The 20,657-nt window shown below is 38.5% G+C and overlaps 1 protein-coding gene across 1 annotated transcript in view; it reads right to left on the reverse strand.

Annotated features, from left to right (window-relative positions):
• ARAP2 (ArfGAP with RhoGAP domain, ankyrin repeat and PH domain 2) overlaps positions 1-20,657 on the reverse strand; it is a 188,304-nt gene that overhangs the window by 135,710 nt on the left and 31,937 nt on the right. Inside the window, exons 3-7 of the mRNA XM_006158365.3 lie at positions 17,764-17,822; positions 15,999-16,075; positions 15,088-15,179; positions 12,494-12,847; positions 129-198 (exon numbers count right to left, since the gene is read on the reverse strand). Of these exons, the coding sequence (XP_006158427.1) occupies positions 129-198; positions 12,494-12,847; positions 15,088-15,179; positions 15,999-16,075; positions 17,764-17,822 (652 nt within the window). The remainder of the gene's footprint in view (positions 1-128; positions 199-12,493; positions 12,848-15,087; positions 15,180-15,998; positions 16,076-17,763; positions 17,823-20,657) is intronic.

Raw genomic sequence — 20,657 nt, forward strand, 5'->3', positions numbered from 1 at the left:
CCTACTCAAAATCTTTTTATGTCAGTAGCTCACCGCCTCTGCTGGAAAACCATACCCTGCTTGCTTGGTTTACTGAAGCATACTTAGAAAGCAAAGAGCAATCTTTGAAAACTGCAAAATGGACTCACCTTCTCGTTATTGTAGTAAGAAATGCTAAGGCCATCAAATTTCACCCATCTCTTCTGAAACATGCGCTTTCTGTAAAATATATGAAGTTGTTATTTTACGTTCAAGTACCATGAACTTGGATTATAAATACATCTGTAACATAACCACATTGAGTGCATTTCCATTTGCTGATAAAACAGTGTCAATGACAATAGTTTACGACAAGGTACAGTTTAGGCAAAAGTATGTATGAAAAAAAATTTAAAAAAATAGAATGACACGTTTTAGTTAATGAATGCATTTCTTTTATTTTCTCTCTCTTTATTTTATTTATTTTTATGCTATTTATTTATTTATTTATTTTTGGAGAGGTTTTTGCCATAGGACGTGTGTGCTCGCCAGACAGAGAGAGAGAGACAGAAAGCGAGAAATCACCCCCCAAGGGGGATGGCCACGCCACAATCCTTTCTCCTCCATTCTCCTCTTGGGATCTTGGGCACGCACACACATGCGCCCGGCGTGAGTTTTAAGCCACTGGGTCCGGGACTCGAACTACGGTCAACTACATGGGAGTTCAGTGACATAGCCATTATGCTAACTGCTGGTCCTTTAATGAATGCATTTCTGAAAAATGGTACTTCTAACAGTGTTGTCATATACAGTTACAGAATTCAGTGCAAAACAAGGTGTGATAAGAAATATTATCACTTAATCTAGTCCCCTTCCTGGAGATGATCCTTCAATAGAGATGACAGAAGTAGCGTCCCACATTGAACTTACACATCTGCTGTATTTTACCTTAATTTTCCTTGGAGATCTGAATAATATTTTGCTAAAATGATTACGCTTGATCGATTGGATTTATGTAAAATACTTAATTTTTAGTATATGGTTAAGGAAAGCTCTGTCCAAATACAATCACTTACAATCACTCAAAATTCACCGAAACTTTTTTTTAAGTTTCTTTATTTCTTCAGAGACAGAGTGGGAGTGAGGGAAGAATGGAGAGAAGGAGGTGCATCCCCAATGGGGTATTGATGGTCCGATTCAGATCACAAGCACACAGCCAGGCATACATAAAGACCTCCCCCAGGACATGAACCTGGGACCTTCCCATGTGGTTGCAGCATCAGAGCCTTCATTGTACGGCTGCTGCACCACGGCTGCCCTAAACATTAATACATTTTGACAAAAGGATCATATAAAAGGCAAACGCAGCTTAAAACGGTTACTGAAATTAAAAACAGAAGCAAAATAACAATCACTTTTCCTATTTTTGACTTAAAAGAAAAATAAAAACAGTTTTCTGACCGTGTAAGGAACTGAAGAACCATTTTGATGTGGGCTTCTTTTTGTTTCATTGTATTCCCTTTCCCTGAAGTTGGACAGTCTTATACGTTCTGAATATTGTATTCCCCATAGGCCTCTTAGTTTTGGACTGATATCATCTACATACTTTAATCCTTCAACAATAATACATGAAAACTCACTTCCTGTTCTAAAAAAAAAAATGTGATTTCTGGGGCCAGCAGGTGGCGCGTAGGCTCAGGTATTGGATTTCCACAGGGCCAACTCTGCAGTGAGTCCTGGACCTTGAAAATAACACTGGGTAAATGCATGTACATGTCCAAGATCCCAAGAGGAGAATGGAAAAGACGGGGCTGCATCATGGCCACCTCCCTCTCAAGCAGGTCATTTCTTACTTTCATTCTCTATCTCTGGCAAGCATATGTGCCTTATAACAGGAACTAAAATATAACAATAATAAAGAAGTAATTTCTGGGACCAGCAGTTGGCATAATGGCTATGTTGCTGGACTCCCATGTAGCTGACCACGGTTCAAATCCCAGACCTGGTGGCTTAAACCCACGCCAGGCGTGTGTGCGTCCCTGTCCAAGATCCCAAGAGGAGAATGGAGAAGGGATTGCAGCGTGGCCATCCCCACCGGGGTGTGTGTGTGATTTCTCACCTTCTGTCTCTCTCTATCTCTCTCTCTCTGGTGAGCACACGCTCCCTATAGCAAAAACTTCTCCAAAAATAATAATAATAATAATAATAATAATTTCTAAACAAAAAGGTAAACATCAACTATGTCTACCATGTCCTTTTGCAGTTTTCTAACACTTTAGGATTAAAAAAAGGTTTCACTTTCTGTGATTTTTCAGATTTAACAATGAAAAAAAACTTCCAGGAATACAGAGAGGTCAACTCCCATGCTGCTTCGGGAACCACACACCTATTACTCAGTGAAATACAATGAGCCTCTCACCCTGATCATTAGCAAACTTATTCTGCTGAAGATAAAGTTAAAGCAAATCTGATTGAGAGGAGAACATTTCTGAAGTTCACCAGTGCACACAGCACGTTCACATACAGTGTTAAACAGGCATATCTAAGAGATCCAAGTTTGATTTCGGTCACCCCTTAAATAAAGGAAATATCACAATAAACCGAGTCATACTAATTAACTTGGTTTCCCAATGCTTATAAAACTTACTAGGTCATCAGAAAAGTCAAGATGTTTTTTATTTCCTGTGTTTTTCTATGCAAGAATGCATCGTGAGTTTTCTGACAACCCAATATATTCACACCCTACTGAAGTCAATTAAGTGCGCAATTGTGTATGCTGAAACAAATAATGCGTACCTTAATTAAAAAATAATTTCCTGCAAGAAAACATTAGCACTCATCTGAGCCCTCAGCAAGTCGGAGTGCTTTTGTAGGCAGAGAACCTTGTCTCGATGGGTGATGGTTGAAAGTCGGGGTGGCTGAGACAAGTTTTTTTTTTTTTTGAGAGATTTTCACTACAGGGCACCTGCACTCGCCAGACAGACAGAGAGAGAGACATAGAGACAGAAAGTGAGAAATCACCCCCCAGGGGGAATGGTCATGCCAGAATCCCTTCTCCTCCATTCTCCTCTCAGGATCTTTGGCACGCACGTACAAGCGCCCGGCGTGAGTTTAAGCCACCGGGTCCAGGACACGAACCGCGGTCGACTACGTGGGTGTCCAGCAACATAGCCATTATGCTAACTGCTGGTTCCCAAGTTCTTAAAACAACAATGAAGTTTGCTGTATAGTTAACTCTTGCTGCCATAAAAAAGATTTCTCTGTAGCATGGGATGCTGTCTGATAGTGTTTTGTGGGGGTTTTTTTAAGAGGTTTTTGCCTTAGGGCACACGCACTCACTGAGGAGAGACAGAGAGAGTAAGAAGGAAGGTGAGAAAGCATCCCCCAGGGGCGATGGCCACACCACAGTCCCTTGTTCTCCATTCTCTTCTTGGGATCTTGAGCACACATGCATGCACATGTGCCTGGTGTGATTTTCAAGCTGCTGGGCCCTGGACTCAAACCATGGTTGGCCGTGTGGAAATCCAGCCATATAACTTCTATACCACCTACTGCCCGTTTGGTATTCATTTTATGTACACCAGAACGTCTTTCAAATTTTAGTCAGTCCTCTCAAACGCAGTGCTGCATTATCAACTAAGTTTTAAAATATTCTAAATCTTTTTTTTTTTTTGAGAAGTTTTTCTACAGGGTGCATGTGCTCGCTAGAAAGACAGAGAGAGACAGAGAGACAGAAAGTGAGAAATCACCCCCAGGGGGATGGCCACGCCACAATCCCTTCTCCTCCATTCTCCTCTTGGGATCTTGGGCACGCACGCACGCACGCACACCCGGTGTGAGTTTAAGCCACCGGGTCCGGGACTCGAACTGCGGTCAACTACATGGGAGTCCAGCTACATAGCCCCTAAATCTTTTTTTACCATTTATACAATGTTTACAGCACTTTCACCAGTAGCCCACATCTTAAGAAACCAGTCTTTGCTCATCTAGAAGCAGCAGCTCCTCCTCCATTCGAGTTTAATCACGAGGCTGCAGCAGTTCAGTCCCATCTTCAGGTTTCACTTCTTACTCGACTTCTCTTCCTATTCCTATCACTCTGCATTACTTCGTTCTTCCACTAAAGTCTTGAACCTATCAAAGCTATACATTTGGGTTTGAACCAACTTCTTTCAAGTTCTGTTAATGATATTTTAACCTCCTTCTGTGAATGACAAATGTTCTTAATATCATAAAGAATGGTGAATTTCTTTCTGAAAGTTTTCAATTGACTGTCCAGATCTGTTAGGAAATCATTATATACCACACACAAATACACACACACACATACATACACACACATTGATGTAAATATCCATTCTACTTCTTAAATAATAAGACTTCGAAGTTGAAGTTACTCCTTGGTCTGTGGGCTACAGAATGGATGTGTGTTAGCAGACATGAAAACATTAATCTCCTTGTACGTCTTCATCAGAGCTGTTGGGTGACCAGGTGCATTGTCAATGAGCAGTCATATTTGGAAAGGAATCCTTTTTCCTGATCAGTAGGTCTCAACAGTGGGCTTAAAATACTCAGTAAACAGTACTGTAAAAAGAGATGCTGTCATGCAGATTTGGTACTACAGCTGGTAATAAAAACAGCAAACACACAGTGCTTTGTTTCAGGTACTGTGCCGAGCCACATAAAAATATTAATTCAGTTTATCCTCCAAACCACCAAATGAGGAGGAAGTAATATTATTATATCCATTTTACAAATGATGACACAGAGGCATTGTTTGGTTAACTAATTTGCCTAAGTCACCCAACTAGTAAAGGGCATAGCTGGAAGTCAAATCTTGGCAGTCTCTTCTCCAAGACAGTGCTGTTAACCACCACACAAAACAGACTCTAGTATCTTATATAAACAAGTGCCCTGGATTTCCCTTTAGGTCAGAAAAGCTTGACCTCTACATGTTTTATATGACAGTTCAATTTCAAAAAGCCCTTCAGAATTCCTTTAAGATAAAAGGTAAAACAGACATGAAACACATTATCCTGGGTTTTATCTTTTTTGTTTTTAGGGTTCTGAAGGGAAACATTTCTTAAGAAGCTTTTTTAGAATAATTTATAAGGCTTGTGCAGTATTATTGAACAGATTTCTACAAACTCTTCCCTAGAGTTTTGATAGGGCAGGTGGTATAAAGTTTCAACTGCTTTCATAAAAACAGCTTCACCACCTGGTCTCAGTTTTTGTTGTCTCAAAATATGTATCTTGAAAATTCTTTTTTTTTAATAACAGTGTATACACACATAGTTAAATCTCTATGAAGTACTCAAACAGAGGCTCTCCTATTTCATTGTATTACTAAATACCAAAAGCGTTTTAATTTTTTTTGTTAATATTATATCTTTAAGCTTAAAAAAAGATACTCTTAACAATCACAGTAACCAATGACAATAATTTAAAATCTTAGAGGCTACTAAGTTGTCACCTTTGGAAATCACACATCTGGATAGACTCAAAAGCATTAGATCATGGGACCAGCAATTAGCAAAATGGCTATGTCGCTGGACTCCCATGTAGTCGACCGTGGTTCAAGTCCTGGACCCTGTGGCTTAAACTCACGCCGGGCGCATGTGCATAAGTGTCCAAGATCCCGAGAGGAGAATGGAGGAGAAGGGATTGTGGCGTGGCCATCCCCCCTGGGGGAGTGATTTCTCGCTTTCTGTCTCTCTGTCTGTCTCTGTCCTTCTGGTAAGCTCACGCGCCCTATAGCAAAAACCTTTCCAAAATAGAAGGATTAGGTCAAGCATATGGTTTTCATTAACCACAGTATTCAAATCATTAGAAATATATTTCTCAATTACTCTAAGTAACCTCAAAGAAAAAAGATATCAGCATGCCATTCTAGTTTCATGTACTGTAGTTAACAATCCTAAAAAATGACTGCATATTGTACCTCATTCTCTCTGCTAACCTTAACTAACCCTCACTTAACTCAATGTATTTTTTGGCTTTATTTGTTTTTAACTTGTTGTAGGCTACAGAGACAGCAAGAGAGTGGGGGAAAGCAAAAGAGCACCCCCACCCCCGCCATGGTGGACGGTCATGTCACAATCCCCTCTTTTCCATTTCTTCTTTAGGGAATTTGAGCACACACACACATGGGCCCAACCTGTTTTTCAAGCTGTGGAGTTCACATTTGAACCACGTCATCAGCCCTAGGTATCCAGATGCCTTAACTATCATGTCACTGGTTAGCCCAAGACTTAATATTTTTTTAGAAGTATTACGATTTCTAAAAGTATAGATTTTTATTTATTTACCTAATCTTTCTTTTCCAAACAGCTAATTAGTTGTAGCTAATTATTCTTTTACATAGGAAGCTTCTAAATGATACAGCAGTCACAATGTCCTATTTTTATAGTGTATATGCCTGCACGGAATTACTAAAACATTTCCCTAAAATGCCAGGACTTTGGTATTCTAAAGTACACATCTTGACTTTTAAGCAAATCAAAGTGATATTTTCCAAGACTATATGAACCAAATGAGTTACAGCCATAAATAAATATTTAATAAGTAAATAAATAAATAAAACAAATCAAAAATTCCCTTCCATGACGGCTTCTATCTCTGCTATTCCAAATCTTTTACATAAAGAGGAGAATAGAAGATATTTCACATTCAATGCCAGGAATTAAAAGGACTTTCGAAGTCAGCGATAAAGCCTGAATGTTAAATGCACAACTACTCATGTTTAAAAGACTTACGAAGAACATGATGTGGTATATAAAAAGCTATGCGAGAAGATGCACAGCTCTCGGTTTTATAGTCATACTTTAAAAAAATCCAACATGAATCAGCTTCCAGTGAAGATGACTGTGAGGTCCCACTTGGTAAAGCTCTTCAGAGCATCTACTTGGTTTCACTCCAGGCCTAATGAGGAACCAAGGCTGAACCTCTGCAGAGCTGGCCCTGGTAGGAATCCCCCTTCCAGGTGCTGCTTCTGCAAGGTCACACTGACCCAGAGAGGAGCAGACCCTGACCCAAAGCTAGTACTGAGACGTCTGAGAGATCTTACTCCCTGGAGATAGATCAAAAACCTGCCAAATGTTTCATGTGCTTGCCCCACAATGCCTACCTCCTCTGCAACTCATTGGCATAGAGCCTCCCGGAATAGCTTGGCAGCTCTCTAAGAGGAACCGCCTATTTCCTGGTGGGTGGGCCGAAGCACCTTGGGCTCCAGACCCCTGGGTGTTCTTTTCTCTCAATAAGCTTTCCTTTTGCTCTTGAGATGGTGCCTCGTGAGTCTTCCCCTGAACCCTGAAAGCGCTCAATGAAACGTTTTTGTTTACTTCACTCCTTCCCAAATCTCACTAAAATACCTCCAAGGATTAAAAAATAATAAATGTCTCAAAACAAGTGATCTGGGGAGGCTGCTGTAGGATAATGAAACCGATGGGTGTTTATGTCTTGGCTATTTCAGAGATTTGTACTTCTGGGGAAGAGTTTTCAGATGAATGGATACATACATGAAACATACATGATACATACATGAAACAAGTAACCAGCACCAGCCCTGGAGCGGTAGTTGAGCACAGCTCATAGAAAGCCAGATATCACGTAGCCTTCATGGTTCAAACCCTGGCTCCAATGGCTTGAAAAACATGCCGGGCATGCGCATGTGTAAAATCCTGACAGGACAGAGAAATGGAGGGGAACGAACTGAGCATGCCCACTCCCCATTGGGGTTCTTTCTCTCTCTCTCACTGGAAGATGCATACGGCCCCTTGCAATAAATAAGTATATACATATATTAATATAATATAATGTATATATATATATATATATTCATCCAAGAAAAAAATAAAAGTTGTAAGTGAAATAGAAATTAATTGCATAATCTACACAGCTCAAATATGAGTAGCATTTGTAACACTAAGACTATGTAACAGATACAATCTGAGTACGTTATATAGCTATATTGAAAGGATGACAGGAATTGTGTCTGCTGGAAGGAAAGGAAGAGGCAGAAATAAAATAAACAAACATCATCTTTCAATGGGGGTACATCAACAGGTCATTCCTAATATTGAAAGAATAAAAATATTAAGATATACAACAGAAATCCCCAAACAATCTACTAAAGGAGCTAAACGCACCTCCCTTTTGTCCAGAAATGAGAGGAGAAAAAAAAAAAAAAAAGCTGCTGTGTTCTTTTGATAAGTCATCACTCTCTGACTCAAACTATGCGCTTTTATAACAACCAAAAAAATTGAGTTTTAAAAGTTCACTGCGAACCCATGATTTCTTTCCATTCTATTTTTCAGGGTGAGAACTGACTAGCAGTCACTTTTAGTCATGTTAGCGAAGGCCACCTGCAGTAAAATGGTGCTCTTCTGAAGGGAGAGAAAACTGAGGTTTATTGAGCTCTAATTAAGTGTCAGGTGCAAAGTTACTTATTTTTCTAAATGATCCCATAGAGCAAGTCTTGATCTTACATTTTGATGAGGGAAAGGAAGGTTCAAGAACTTGAGTCACCCGGAAAATAAATGATGTCCTGGCCACTCTAATTTCAGTCGGTTTTATTCCAATACCCTTATTCATTTTTCTGCAGCTAGACTGGCTGAAGGAAATTAACCATGTTATTTTAATGGACAACAACACTTGACAAGGTTCCCCCTCAAACTACAAATAAAATATGGAAGCTTTTTACTGCCTTGGCACAAGCTTTACAAGTGACACGCAATTTGACAAAGGGCCAACTCATTTGCTGGTATGAGAATATCCTTTCATGAGGGATTGAAGATTCAATTTTATGTTCAACCAGGTGACTGATACCAACACCCTGGGCAGATAGAGACCTGTCAACTTTCCGTAATATTTGTCTCTTGTGCTGAAAAGACAGCCACAGGGCAGAATCGCCAGGAGATCTGAGGCACTCAAACACCTAGGTGTCAGGTTGGGCAACGTGCCCCTGAAGTAGCCTCCTGGACCGGACGCTGGCTGTGAAATCAGTTACCAGCAAACGCACAGACCACGTAAGCTTGAATTCCCACCAGTCATGGGTTCTGGACTCGAGGGGGCTGACTCCCAGTGGCTATCTAGGGCCTGACCTTTTCTCAGTATTTGACCACTGGCTCTTGTTTTTCTTAGTCCTCTGCTCAACCCAAGCTTACAACTGGTAGTTTCTACCTTCTGGTGAAATCATGTGAAATTAATGCAGATTATCAACGTCATTATGTTGTTTAATGCTCTTTATGACAAAGAATGGTTACAAACAGCTTTTGGAAAAGTGTAAACTAGGATGTGCTTGTTTGGATCATTCATCTAAGCATTTTCAAGGGGAAAACATAATCACGTAAAAAAAAAAAAAATAACACTGAGAGTTAATGTATGCCAATGCTAACAAAGCACCTGGTATTTTCATCCACTAATACGGTGTTGAGCTCGGCAGTTTGTACTACAAAATCCCCAGTTAAAAAGTAAAAGGTGGCTTTACAAAAGTAAAAGAAAAAAAGTCAAAGGTCAATGTTGTGACTGATTTACCCAGCCACAAATCCTAAACACCTACCATGTGCTGAGTAATATTCTACTAAGAACATTGTACAAAATACAGGCAAGGTACAGGAGTTTTCCCATAGGGGCTTTCATAAAACAAATGTATCATCTAGCAGAACAGAATAAAATGAAATAATTAGGGAGTGAAAATACGGTGGCCGAGAGGGTCAGCTGACAGTTCCATTGGATGGTCGAGGCAGAAACGCAAAGGAGACATCTGAGCAAGAAGAACTGGGTCTGAGAGGTGAGGTCCAAGTTGTGCTGCTCTCTGGGGGAAGAGCATTTCAGGAAGAAAGAAAAGCAAGTGTGAAAGCCCCCAAGAAGTGACTTCCGCTTTTTATTACTTCTGTATTGAGTAGAATAAAGAACACAGCTTTCCCATGGTGTGACCTAGCAGGTCATAATTTTCTACTTGGGACCCCGGGAAGATGGAGCATGCCGTTAGGATCCAGGGTCCATATGTGGCCCACCACCTATGTTAATAAAGTTTAACTGGAACACAGCCTCGCTCATTAGTTTCTTTATTATCTATGCCTGTTTTCATGCTACCACTGCTGAGGTGAGTAGTTCCACAGAGACCTCGTGGTGGTAAAGGTTAAAATGTGTATTATCTGACCATTTACAGAAAAGTTTGTTCACACCTGCTCTGTGGAATTCAGAATACCATCGCCATACTTATAGCAAAAGGACACATAGAGCCATGAGTTAAACAAAGCTCAGTAAACTCCATAAAGGAATGAGTAAACATCACCCTGTCTAATTAATGAGTATCTTTTTTTAAAAAAAGGTTGTTGCCTTAGGGCATGTGTAATCACAGAGTGGGTGGAGGGGAGGGCAGAGATAGTGGGAGGAAAAGTGAGACATCACCCGCCAGGGAGCATGGCCACACCGCAATCCCTTCTCCTACATTCTCCTCCTAGGATCTTGGGCACATACTCACACGCACCCAGAATGAGTTTCAAGCCACCAGGTCCAGGACTCGAACCACGGTTGGTATGTGGGTGTCCAGTGACGTAACTGCTATACCATCTTCTCGCAAGTAAATATCTTAAAAAACCCTCACAATAGCCTATAGAGTCTAATTAGTAAACAAAAAAAAAGCCTGGATTCTACTTCTAAAATAATAAATACATGCTTTTTTTTTTCCCCAGTTGCATACATTTCGATCAAGTCATAAAAATAAAATCATGCATTGGTTGTTGGGAAAGTCATGACACATTTTTGCATAGAAAAACACATCGTGACTTTCCAGACAGTCTTATAGGAGAGATTTTAAACTTCTTAGGGACATAACAAACTCCTTGGTGTACTGTCTTACCTCCATTCATCCTAGCATCCAGAAGAAAACCCTTAAGCCAGAAAACTCAATTATTTCCCCTAGAATGGAAAAACATAAATCTAGAACACATACAGCATCTAACCTCAGGCGGGTTCAGAATACGAAAGATGGAAAGCCAAAGTTCAGATAAAGAGAGAGGGGAAATGTTCTAACGGTCCCAGAGGTGGCCAATGAGGATGACGTTTTTGCCGTGTGCCTGAAGCGTAAACACACAACCCTGTAAAGATCAAGAGACCACCAGAGACCACACAGGAAACCACAGCAGCTGGGGGCTTCTGTACCCAGCGTCTGCTAACTCTTCCGGTGACGCGTGGAGAGAGCACGTGCATCTCCCTCCACGAACTTTACAGAAATGAAAGATCTGAAAATATTTTTTTGGCCCACTGTCTCATACACACCAAGATGGAGTGCTGACTCATGTGGGTGAAATCTGAAGACCATTTACAATAGCACTAATGACTAATACAAATTGATACTATACACAACAGACTGTCGGTCATCACAATGTAGCCAGAAGTACTAAGCTTCCAAAGAAGCAACTGTATAAACTATTCAAGGTATAATTACTAGCCATAAGAATTTGGGTATATGGGGGATTTTTACTTTCTTAAGAAATGTAATTATTGCTTCTACCAGTCATTTCATAGTTGTTTTTTTTTTTTTCCTAGCAATTTTTTTTGTTAGTAAAATTACTTTAGATCAAACCAAGGCTTTCTAGAAATGATTCAGTGTTCAGGGAAATTGAGAAAATCAGCACATTGTAGCTACTTAAATGAGAGGCTCAATCCCTAAGTAAATGAATAACTCATGAGGAGTATTACAAGTGAATATTTCACAAAGACATCCAAAAAACAGGATGCCAGAAAAACAATTCTCATTAAACACAATCCCTCCCTAAAGATTTCTCAGTACTATAAAATGCTTAAGGGACAGGAGTTTCTTTGCATACACATGAAATGATAAAACAATCCTAAAAGTATAATACGCAAGGGACTTTGACCTATTGTGCACCATACAAAAATGAGAACAATGTATCAATAACAGTGGAGACCGAAATGCAACAATGATATACTTTTCCCTAACTACAATAAGCCTTGTCTTCTCACACAGAACACTGTTACTATATGAGCAAAAGCCAAACAGTGTGGGCCAGTAACACTAACTCAGTCTGTGTTTTCTTTGCTGCAAATTAGGGCATGGAACAGCGCATTGTATAGGAGGTTAGTGGGAGGTCCCGCCTTTGAATTTTCCTTGGCTATTCAGAACCATAACACAGCACCAGAATGCACGTGAACTCGGCTTATGTCAAAAGAGCAGCATTGGGGCCAGCAAGGGGTATGGTGGTTAAGGCACTGGACTCCCACATAGCTGATCACAGTTCGAGTCCCGGATCGGGTGGCTTGCTCATTCACTCGCGCTCTCTCTCTCTCATCAGATCATAAATAAATTAATTAATTAAATAAAATTAAAAAATAACTAAAAAAAAGCAGCATTTGCAAAAATGTACTGAAAGTCCCTAAAACTGAATCTAGGGGAGTGGGGGTTGGTAAGGCGAAGAAGGGAGCAGTAACTTTACACAGTTTATAAATAAACCTGAATTGTTTAAACTATGTGACTTATGAAAAAAAAAAAAAAAAACCAATCAATACATACCCTTGAGGAGAGAGTTTGTCTAGCCACCCCGATTTAATCTTCCTTGCGGATGCTCCATAGAAGCAGGCATAGGGAGAGATTGCGTTTGAGGACACGGCCGAAGCATCAGCATTGCCGCTCGTGCAGCTTATCAGATAGCTGTGCCGATTAACTGAGTCCAGAGTCAATGCTTTTTGAGTCCTAGATTTAGAGGCCTTGGAATTTTTTCTTCTTAAGCTCTGAAAGCATTCTTCTACCGTTGAATACTCTGATTCGGAAGCAGAGTCTATCAGCTGACTGCTCTTGTCCTCCCGAGGTATCCAAATATCTTCTACTTTGTCTTCACTGATTTTCTCCTTCCTGTTATCATAGACACTAAACAGAAGGGAGAGCTCTTAACGTTTTAAAGGGCTATGTGTGATTTAAACCACCAGTTACTTTTTTTTTTCCCCAATGAGTAACAGAAATTTAAGGCCAAGAATGTCTTTTTTTTTTTTTTAATTTTTTAAAGGGAGATTTTTGCTATAGGCCCCATGCACTCACCACGGAGACAGAAAGAGACAGAGAGACAGAAAGAGAGAAATTATACTCCACCCCCGAGGGGCAATGGTCATGCCACAATCTCTCCTCCTCCATTCTCCTCTTGGGATCTTGGGCATCCACACACACATACATGTTTGGTTTTTGTTTGTTTGTTTTTTAAAGAACATTTTTATTTAACTTTATTTATTCATTTATTTTATTTTCATTTGACCAGAGAGGTCCAGAGAGAGAGAGAGAAATAGAGAGAGCAAGCTACAAGGGCTGGGAATCAAACCACGGTCAGCCATGTTGGAGTCCAGTGCCCTTAACCACCACACCACCTGCCAGCCTTGCCCATGGTGAACATTTTAAGCAGCCAGGTCCAGGACTCAAAACGCAGCGGACTACGTAGCAGTCCAGTGATGTAACATTATACCATCTGCTAGTCCCAAGGCCAGGAAAGTCTTAAGAAACTAGTTAACCTGTCTGGTCATTTTGAAACATTTTCCAGAAGGAGTAAACAAAAGTCTCTTATTATCCTATGATCTATCTGAACATTACTAGAAGTCTTTCTTTTTTTTTCTTATGTATAATTTAATCTAATCCCTTTTATTTGGGGGATGTTGAGTACAAGCAGTAAGGGTAAAGACTGACCATATTCTTTGCATCTCAACTTAAACATCTTCTATAGCACCACTCGGAAGCTGGCCAATTTCTGTTCTGGGCATGAACCACTAACTTTTCTGTTTGGAGATCTTGTTTCCAACTTGTCACTCCCTCTCTAATCTTCTATACTCAAATGCAATGCCCCATGGTCCACCATAATGTAACAAGACTCACTGCTGAAAGCATCAGCATTATTTTGTAATGCTAATGAGGAAAAACACAGCAGAAAACAAGGAAGGCTCAGGGTACATTAGAAGGTATAAGCTGTTTTATGTACAGTACTTACGGGAACACAGTCATAATAGCTAAGCTATAGTCTACAGATTTAAGAAATGGCAATAGAGTCACTCACTCAAACATGTAAAATAAAAGTCATTACAAGAAAGATTTTGCTAATCAAAAAAATTATATATATGCCTAGTGTTCAAATAGCATTCTTCTGCATATGGTGTTCTGCAAACCATTACTTACTTAAAAAATGATTTAGTCTGGTCCTTTGATATTTTGCACTATATTAAGTTCATAACAAAATGGTCACTGAAGATACTCATTTATTTAGATGAACTTAAGGAAAGCTAAATGTTACTAGCCTTGGAAAACAAAAGATAAACAGAAAATAAAAATAAACACCAGATAATGTTAAGAATGATGCAAAATGTCAAATCCCAATAAAGTAAAAAATATATATAAAATTTAAGTTAATGCTTATAATTTCTGCTTAGGTGTGATCTAAATAACTAGATAATTGTCAGTGTTAAAACTCTAACAAAGGAACCAGCAGAAAGTGAAATGGTTCCATCACTGGACTCCCACCGAGTTGACCATGGCTCAAGTTCCGGACACAGCAGCTTAAAACTCACGCAGAGTGTGTGTGCGCCCAAAATCTCAAGAGGAGAATGGAGGAGAAGGGATTATGGCATGGCCATCCCCATGGGGGGGGGGGGTTGTGATTTCTTGCCTTCTGTCTCTCTCTGTCTCTCCACTGAGTAGTGAGCCCCATAGCAAAAATTTTTCAAAAAAAAAAAAAAAACAAACAGAAAGAAAAACTCAAAAGGATACATTTGTAAAACTTTTGGATTTCACATAGTGACACTGTACACAATCGCTCTCTCCTTATGGTAACATAAATAAATACTCATCTTTAAGGTGCAGTCATGGTCACTACCTATGCTCCACTTGGGGAGTTAGGAATGAATCCAATGAAGAAAAGACAAAAATAATCTGCTATCTAATGTCCTTATCTAATGGATTTACAGACTATAATTCAATTATTACAAAGGGGTACCTTCATGGAAACATTTCAACAAGAAAAGATTTGAACTTACCAACATAAACTAGTTTCATAGAAATGGAGTATTATGCAGAGAGTAAGAAATCAACATATTATAAAATTTTCTTTAAAGAATTCATCGATCATGAGCTCATACCTCGATTTGATGAAAAAAGTGTTTCTTGAATTAGTGGCTTCCCCTTTGAGCGTTTCTTCATGGGTCCAAAATTCATTTTTTATAGATCTCTTCTATTAAAAAAAGAAAAAAACTGTGTATATGTATACATACTCATGCATGCACATATACACATACACACACATTTTTCTTTCTGGTTTTTAGTTGCTGGGTTTTGTTGTTGTTGTTGTTGTTGTTTTTTTACTGTAACAATATTCAATCAATACCCAAATATCTAGTTTAACTTAAGTAAACAAATGTCTATTTACTTAGATTAATTTCCGGTAAAAAAAATTTAATTAGGTAGACTGTATTAAACAGTAGCTTTTTGATGCCTTTTTCATTATTTTACCTAAATCATTAATAAGCTACCATTTCAACTGAGAACGAAAAATAACAGATGTTAATCAAAACCATGTGCCTTTCTCCCTGCTCTACTTTTTTCTTCCAACTTCTGTTACCAAGATCAAGAAAGAGTCAAAGACTGAAGTCCTAGCAAGGGAAGACAGAGCGACAGCCTGAACAAGTGAAATATACAAACCACAAGAAGTCTATACTGGGAGGAGTCTGCACTCGGATATGAGGCCAAACAAAATCTACAGTGTTTTTTTATGCTTTATGTCTTTTCTAAATTAAAGTGTCTTGTGGAAAAAAATTTAAGTTTCTATCCTGCATTCCGAAAATAAATATAAAAATGCATTTTTGAAATAAAATGAAAGATACAGACTTACCATCATTTTAATAAATAGAAATTTTACTGACTAGAGCTGTCATTCCTCCATATAATGCATGCTTCGAACAGCTTAAAGGAAAGTGAAGAGGCATGTGTAGGCCAAGAGCAAAGAATTGGTTATGGAAAAAAAAAATAAATAAATACAACGTATGGGACTAACCTTGGAATTTTCTAGTCTCTGGAAGAGAAAGGTCTCTCCATAAGGAAAGATGGAAGATGAATTCTCTTCATTTGAATCTTTTGGAGAAATTATAGAATGAGAATGGAAAGATGTAAATAATATAAAATATTTTTAAAAAGGAAAAAAGCATGGGTTCAATCATTTTATAGCAATGTCACAACTTAAACTTTATTTTTTATTGTTTTTGCCATAGAGTGAGTGTTTTTTCCAAAGAGACAGATCAAGGGAATCATCCCCCACACATACAAAGATGGCCCCCCAACAGCCCCTTTCTCCATTCTCCTCTTGGGATTTTGGGCATGCACACACACATGCCTGGCATGATTTTTAGGCCACCAGGTCAAGGATGCGAACTGTGGTTGATTATGTGGGAGTCCAGAGACAACCACTACACCCCCTGCTCGCCCCACTTAAACTTTATTCTATGAGAATCCAAAACTATGTTCCAAATGCTTTGCCCTCAAACCAGCTCTCTCTGTGTTTGTCTTAAGATGGTGCACACCATATATACTCCTTACTTCAAAACCATGACAGGGCCAGCCTGTGGCCTGTGGTTAAGGCAGCCAGATCCCACATGGCCAACTGCATGGTCTAGTCCTAGACCTGGCAGCCTAAAAAACATACCGAGCATGTGTGCATGTGTGCCCCAAATCCCAAGAGGAGAATGGAGAAGAAGGGATTATGGTGTGACCATATCCCATGTGGTGGGCTTTCTCACTTGCCCTCTCTCTTACTCTCTCCATCAATCTGCACACACCCTATGGCAAAAAAAAGAAAAAAGAAAAAAAGACACCTAACTCACTGTTTCCGAAAATGCGTCCTGTCATATAAATTCTTGCTAACCTCTAAAGCCCACATTATATAACCAACTCCAGTACCTATGACTGGAATTATCCTGCCATAAAGCTAATTCCCAAATAAGAGAACATTCCTAATGGCAGAACACTGATCTTAATTCTATTCAGATTTTCAACAAAAAGTTCACTAAATAACATAACAGCCAGTTATCACTCAAAATATTAGAATGCCATTAATGCAATTCCTCCATTATCTTAGCTACTAAGATACCGGTAAACAAATTATTTCAAAAGAATTCCTGGCAGCCATAAATTACACAGTCCTACAAAACGAATTCTCAAAAATTGCATTTCTGCCACGGCAAATTTTTTTGTAGAGGTTCAGTAGCTAAATGTTTGCCATCTTATTGTTACAAACAATGCCCCTGAACTGGTATAAGAAAAATTTTCAAAGCGAAAGAAAAGCCTCCATCAATGATCAATTTCCCTGAGCAAAAATACCAGCTCTTTCCTGTTACCATGGCAAAATTACTTGCCATAGATCTTTGTCCTATAGCTCAGACTACCAGAAACCATTTAATTTTGCTGAATGCCTTCAACTGTGGCTAATGACAAATGAAACCTGTATGAGAAGATCGTCATACACAGGCGTGTGCAAATTTCCAGGAGCCTGCGTGTAGATTACAGTCTTTCACTCACTCACCTTTAAAAGCATCTGACACACGATTATTCCCATTTTCCCCAAAACCACAGGTGGACTGCCTTCTCAAACATAATTGTTACACAGTTAAGACCATCAAGTTGGTGTTAAGAAATTTACAAAGTCTTTACACAATTAAATGTATCAACTCATTCTGTAATGTCCTAGAGACTTTAAACAATTAAATGTATCAACTCAGTTTGCAATGTCCTACAGAGACTTTAAATAATTAAATGTATCAACTCACTCTGCAACGTTGTAGATTTTCCAGTTGAGGTAGAAACATTTCTTCTTTCTCGGAAATAGCTTAGAGTAAAGGAGAAAATAATTATGACTTACTATCTTGGATAAAGCACTTATTACAGAAACATTTCTTTTGGGTAGAAAAACCAACACTCGAAAATAAGTCAGATCTGAAATCAATAGAATAGCCAAACTCCATAAATGTATTTTTCTATGAAGCCAAGAGGCTCATTGAATTTTGCAAGTGTTTCTTTCTCACATTTATAATTCACAAATGTAAATGAACCTATTTTGCCAATGCTAGCATGCACATAAAAACTGCTAGTCTAACTCCTGAGAAAAAGAAATGTAATAGATTTCAGAGGTTTTAATCGGCCTTATAATACTGAATCCAAAATGTGGCTGACTCTGTGACTATAATAGGGAATACACACAAGACCCATAAGATCTTCTTTCAAAGATCTTGAAACAGTATCGGAAGTGAGATATTACAGGTAATTAATTAAAATACAACATGATAACAACAATAACAGAGGTAGATACTTCTATGGAAGTAGAGGGAAGACTTACACCTATGTGGAAGAGTTCTTTTTCTCTATTAAAAGTAAAAATCAGGACATTCTTAACCTCTAAATATATATACTTGTGTTTTATATATGTGTGTGTGTGTGTGTCTCCTGCAGTAACAAGAAGCAAGAAATAATGAAGTAAATGAAATCAGATAGGGACAAAATTTTTAAAACACTGTAGCCCAAAGCAGGTTCTTAGCAAAGATAAGTGAAATCTCAATGATAAAAAATAAAAAAGAGAGAGAAGACACAAATTAGCATTATCAGAAATGTAAGACAGACACCATTACAAATGCTAAAGACATTAAAGACATAATGACAGGTAATTAAGAAAAACTTTATGCCAGTAAGTTCAACAACTTAGATGAAATGGACAAATTCCTAAAGACAGCAACCTGCAACTTTTTAACATCCTGTACAGGTTTCCTGGAAGACAGTGTTTCCCCAGATGGGGATGGGGTTGTGGTGGGGAGGGACAGGGTAGTTCCCAGATGGTTGAAGTGCATTGCTTTATTTTTCTTCTTATTATTATTACAATGTAATAATAAGGACCAGTACTAGTCTATGGTCTGGAGATTGGACACTCCTGCCTTAAGAGATACAAATGACCAAACCTGACAAGATTAAATAGAAAATGTAAATATAGTCCCATAGTCCCATATCTATAGAAGAAATTGAACTAAGTTATTAATCATTTACCCACAAAAGAACTCCAGGCACAGATATTTTACTAATGAATGCCACTAAATTTAAATTAGAAGAACTTCTACTCCTCCAGAAATATGCTTTTGGAAAACAGGGAATAAATAATAAATATATTATATATATATATGCACACACACACACACACACACACACACACACATATATATATATAATTTATATATATGAATATGTATATTATACATACATATATATATATATATATATATATATAAATAAAATATCAAGTCCATTCTTAAACATCAGCAAACAAAATGTAACATTAAAAATGATAACCATAAGGGCCGACAGATAGTCTGGTGGTTATGGACTCCCACATGGCCAATTGCAGTTCAAAGTTTTGGAACTGGCAGCTTTAAATTCATGATAGGCTCATGTGCATGCATGCCCAAAAGTCCCAGATAAGAATGGAGAAGACTGTAGCATGCCTATCCTCCCAGGGAGTGATTTCTCACTTTCCCTCATTTTCCTCTCTGTTTCTCCAGTGAGTGCATGCACCCTATGGCAAAAAAACATCAAAAAAAAAAAGAAAGATGATGCTACATGTAATATCATCAAAAAATTACCAACATGGGACCAGCAGGGGGTGTGGTAATTAAGAAGCTGGACACTCCTCCATAGCCAACCATGGTTCAAATCCCGGACCTGGTGGCTTGTTTTCTCACTTTCCATCTCTGTGTGTATGTGGGTGTCTCTGGTCAAAATAAAATAAGTGAATAAATACATTAAATTAAATAAATAATTTAATATGTTTTTTAAAATTACCAATACCTTAGGATACATTGAACAAAGTACTGGGACCAACAGATGGCATAATGGTTACGTCGCTGGAGTCCCACGTGGCCAACAATGGTTCAAGTCCTGCACTTGGTGGCTTCAAACTCATGCCAGACGTGTGTGCGTGTGTGCGTGTGTGCCCAAAATTCTGAGAGGAGAATAAAGGAGAAGGGATTGCGGCATGGCCATCACCCCTGGGGGTGATTTCTCACTTTCTGTCCCTCTCTCTCTCATTGATGAGTGCATGTACCCTATAACAAAAATCTCTCTCAAAAAAAAAATTATAAGAGATCAGCTAGAAGACTAAAAAAACATACTGAGAAAATTACAAAACATCTAATTAAGTGGAGAAATAAATGAAAAACTAAATATTACAAAGATGACAGCACCCCCTATATTAATCTATAATGTCAAAGCAATTCTAATCAGGAGAGTTACAAGGTGTGTGTGTGTGTGTGTGTGTGTGTGTGTGAGAGAGAGAGAGAGAGAGAGAGAGAGAGAGAGAGAGAGAGAGAGAGAGATGTAACAAGTTGATTCAAAAAATATGTATTTAAAAAAGGGACCAAGAGAAATTAAGAAACGTTTGAAAAGCATAGTGGAAAGACACAGTTTACCAGGTATCAGGATTTATTATAAAGCTATAGGAATTAAGAGAACAATCTGCATTTTTCAAAAGGAAAATTGGAACATGAAACAAGTAATTTGCCCATGGTCACACAGTTCATAAGTAGTTAATCTGAGATTCAAACCCAGTCTAGTTCTATAATCCATGTTGTAAACCACAATCCTTAGCTAAAAAAAAAAAAAATAAATCAACCTTAACTTACTG

This window comes from Tupaia chinensis, unplaced genomic scaffold (genome assembly GCF_000334495.1).
Source record: "Tupaia chinensis unplaced genomic scaffold, TupChi_1.0 Scaffold000582_1, whole genome shotgun sequence".
Taxonomy (NCBI): domain Eukaryota; kingdom Metazoa; phylum Chordata; class Mammalia; order Scandentia; family Tupaiidae; genus Tupaia; species Tupaia belangeri.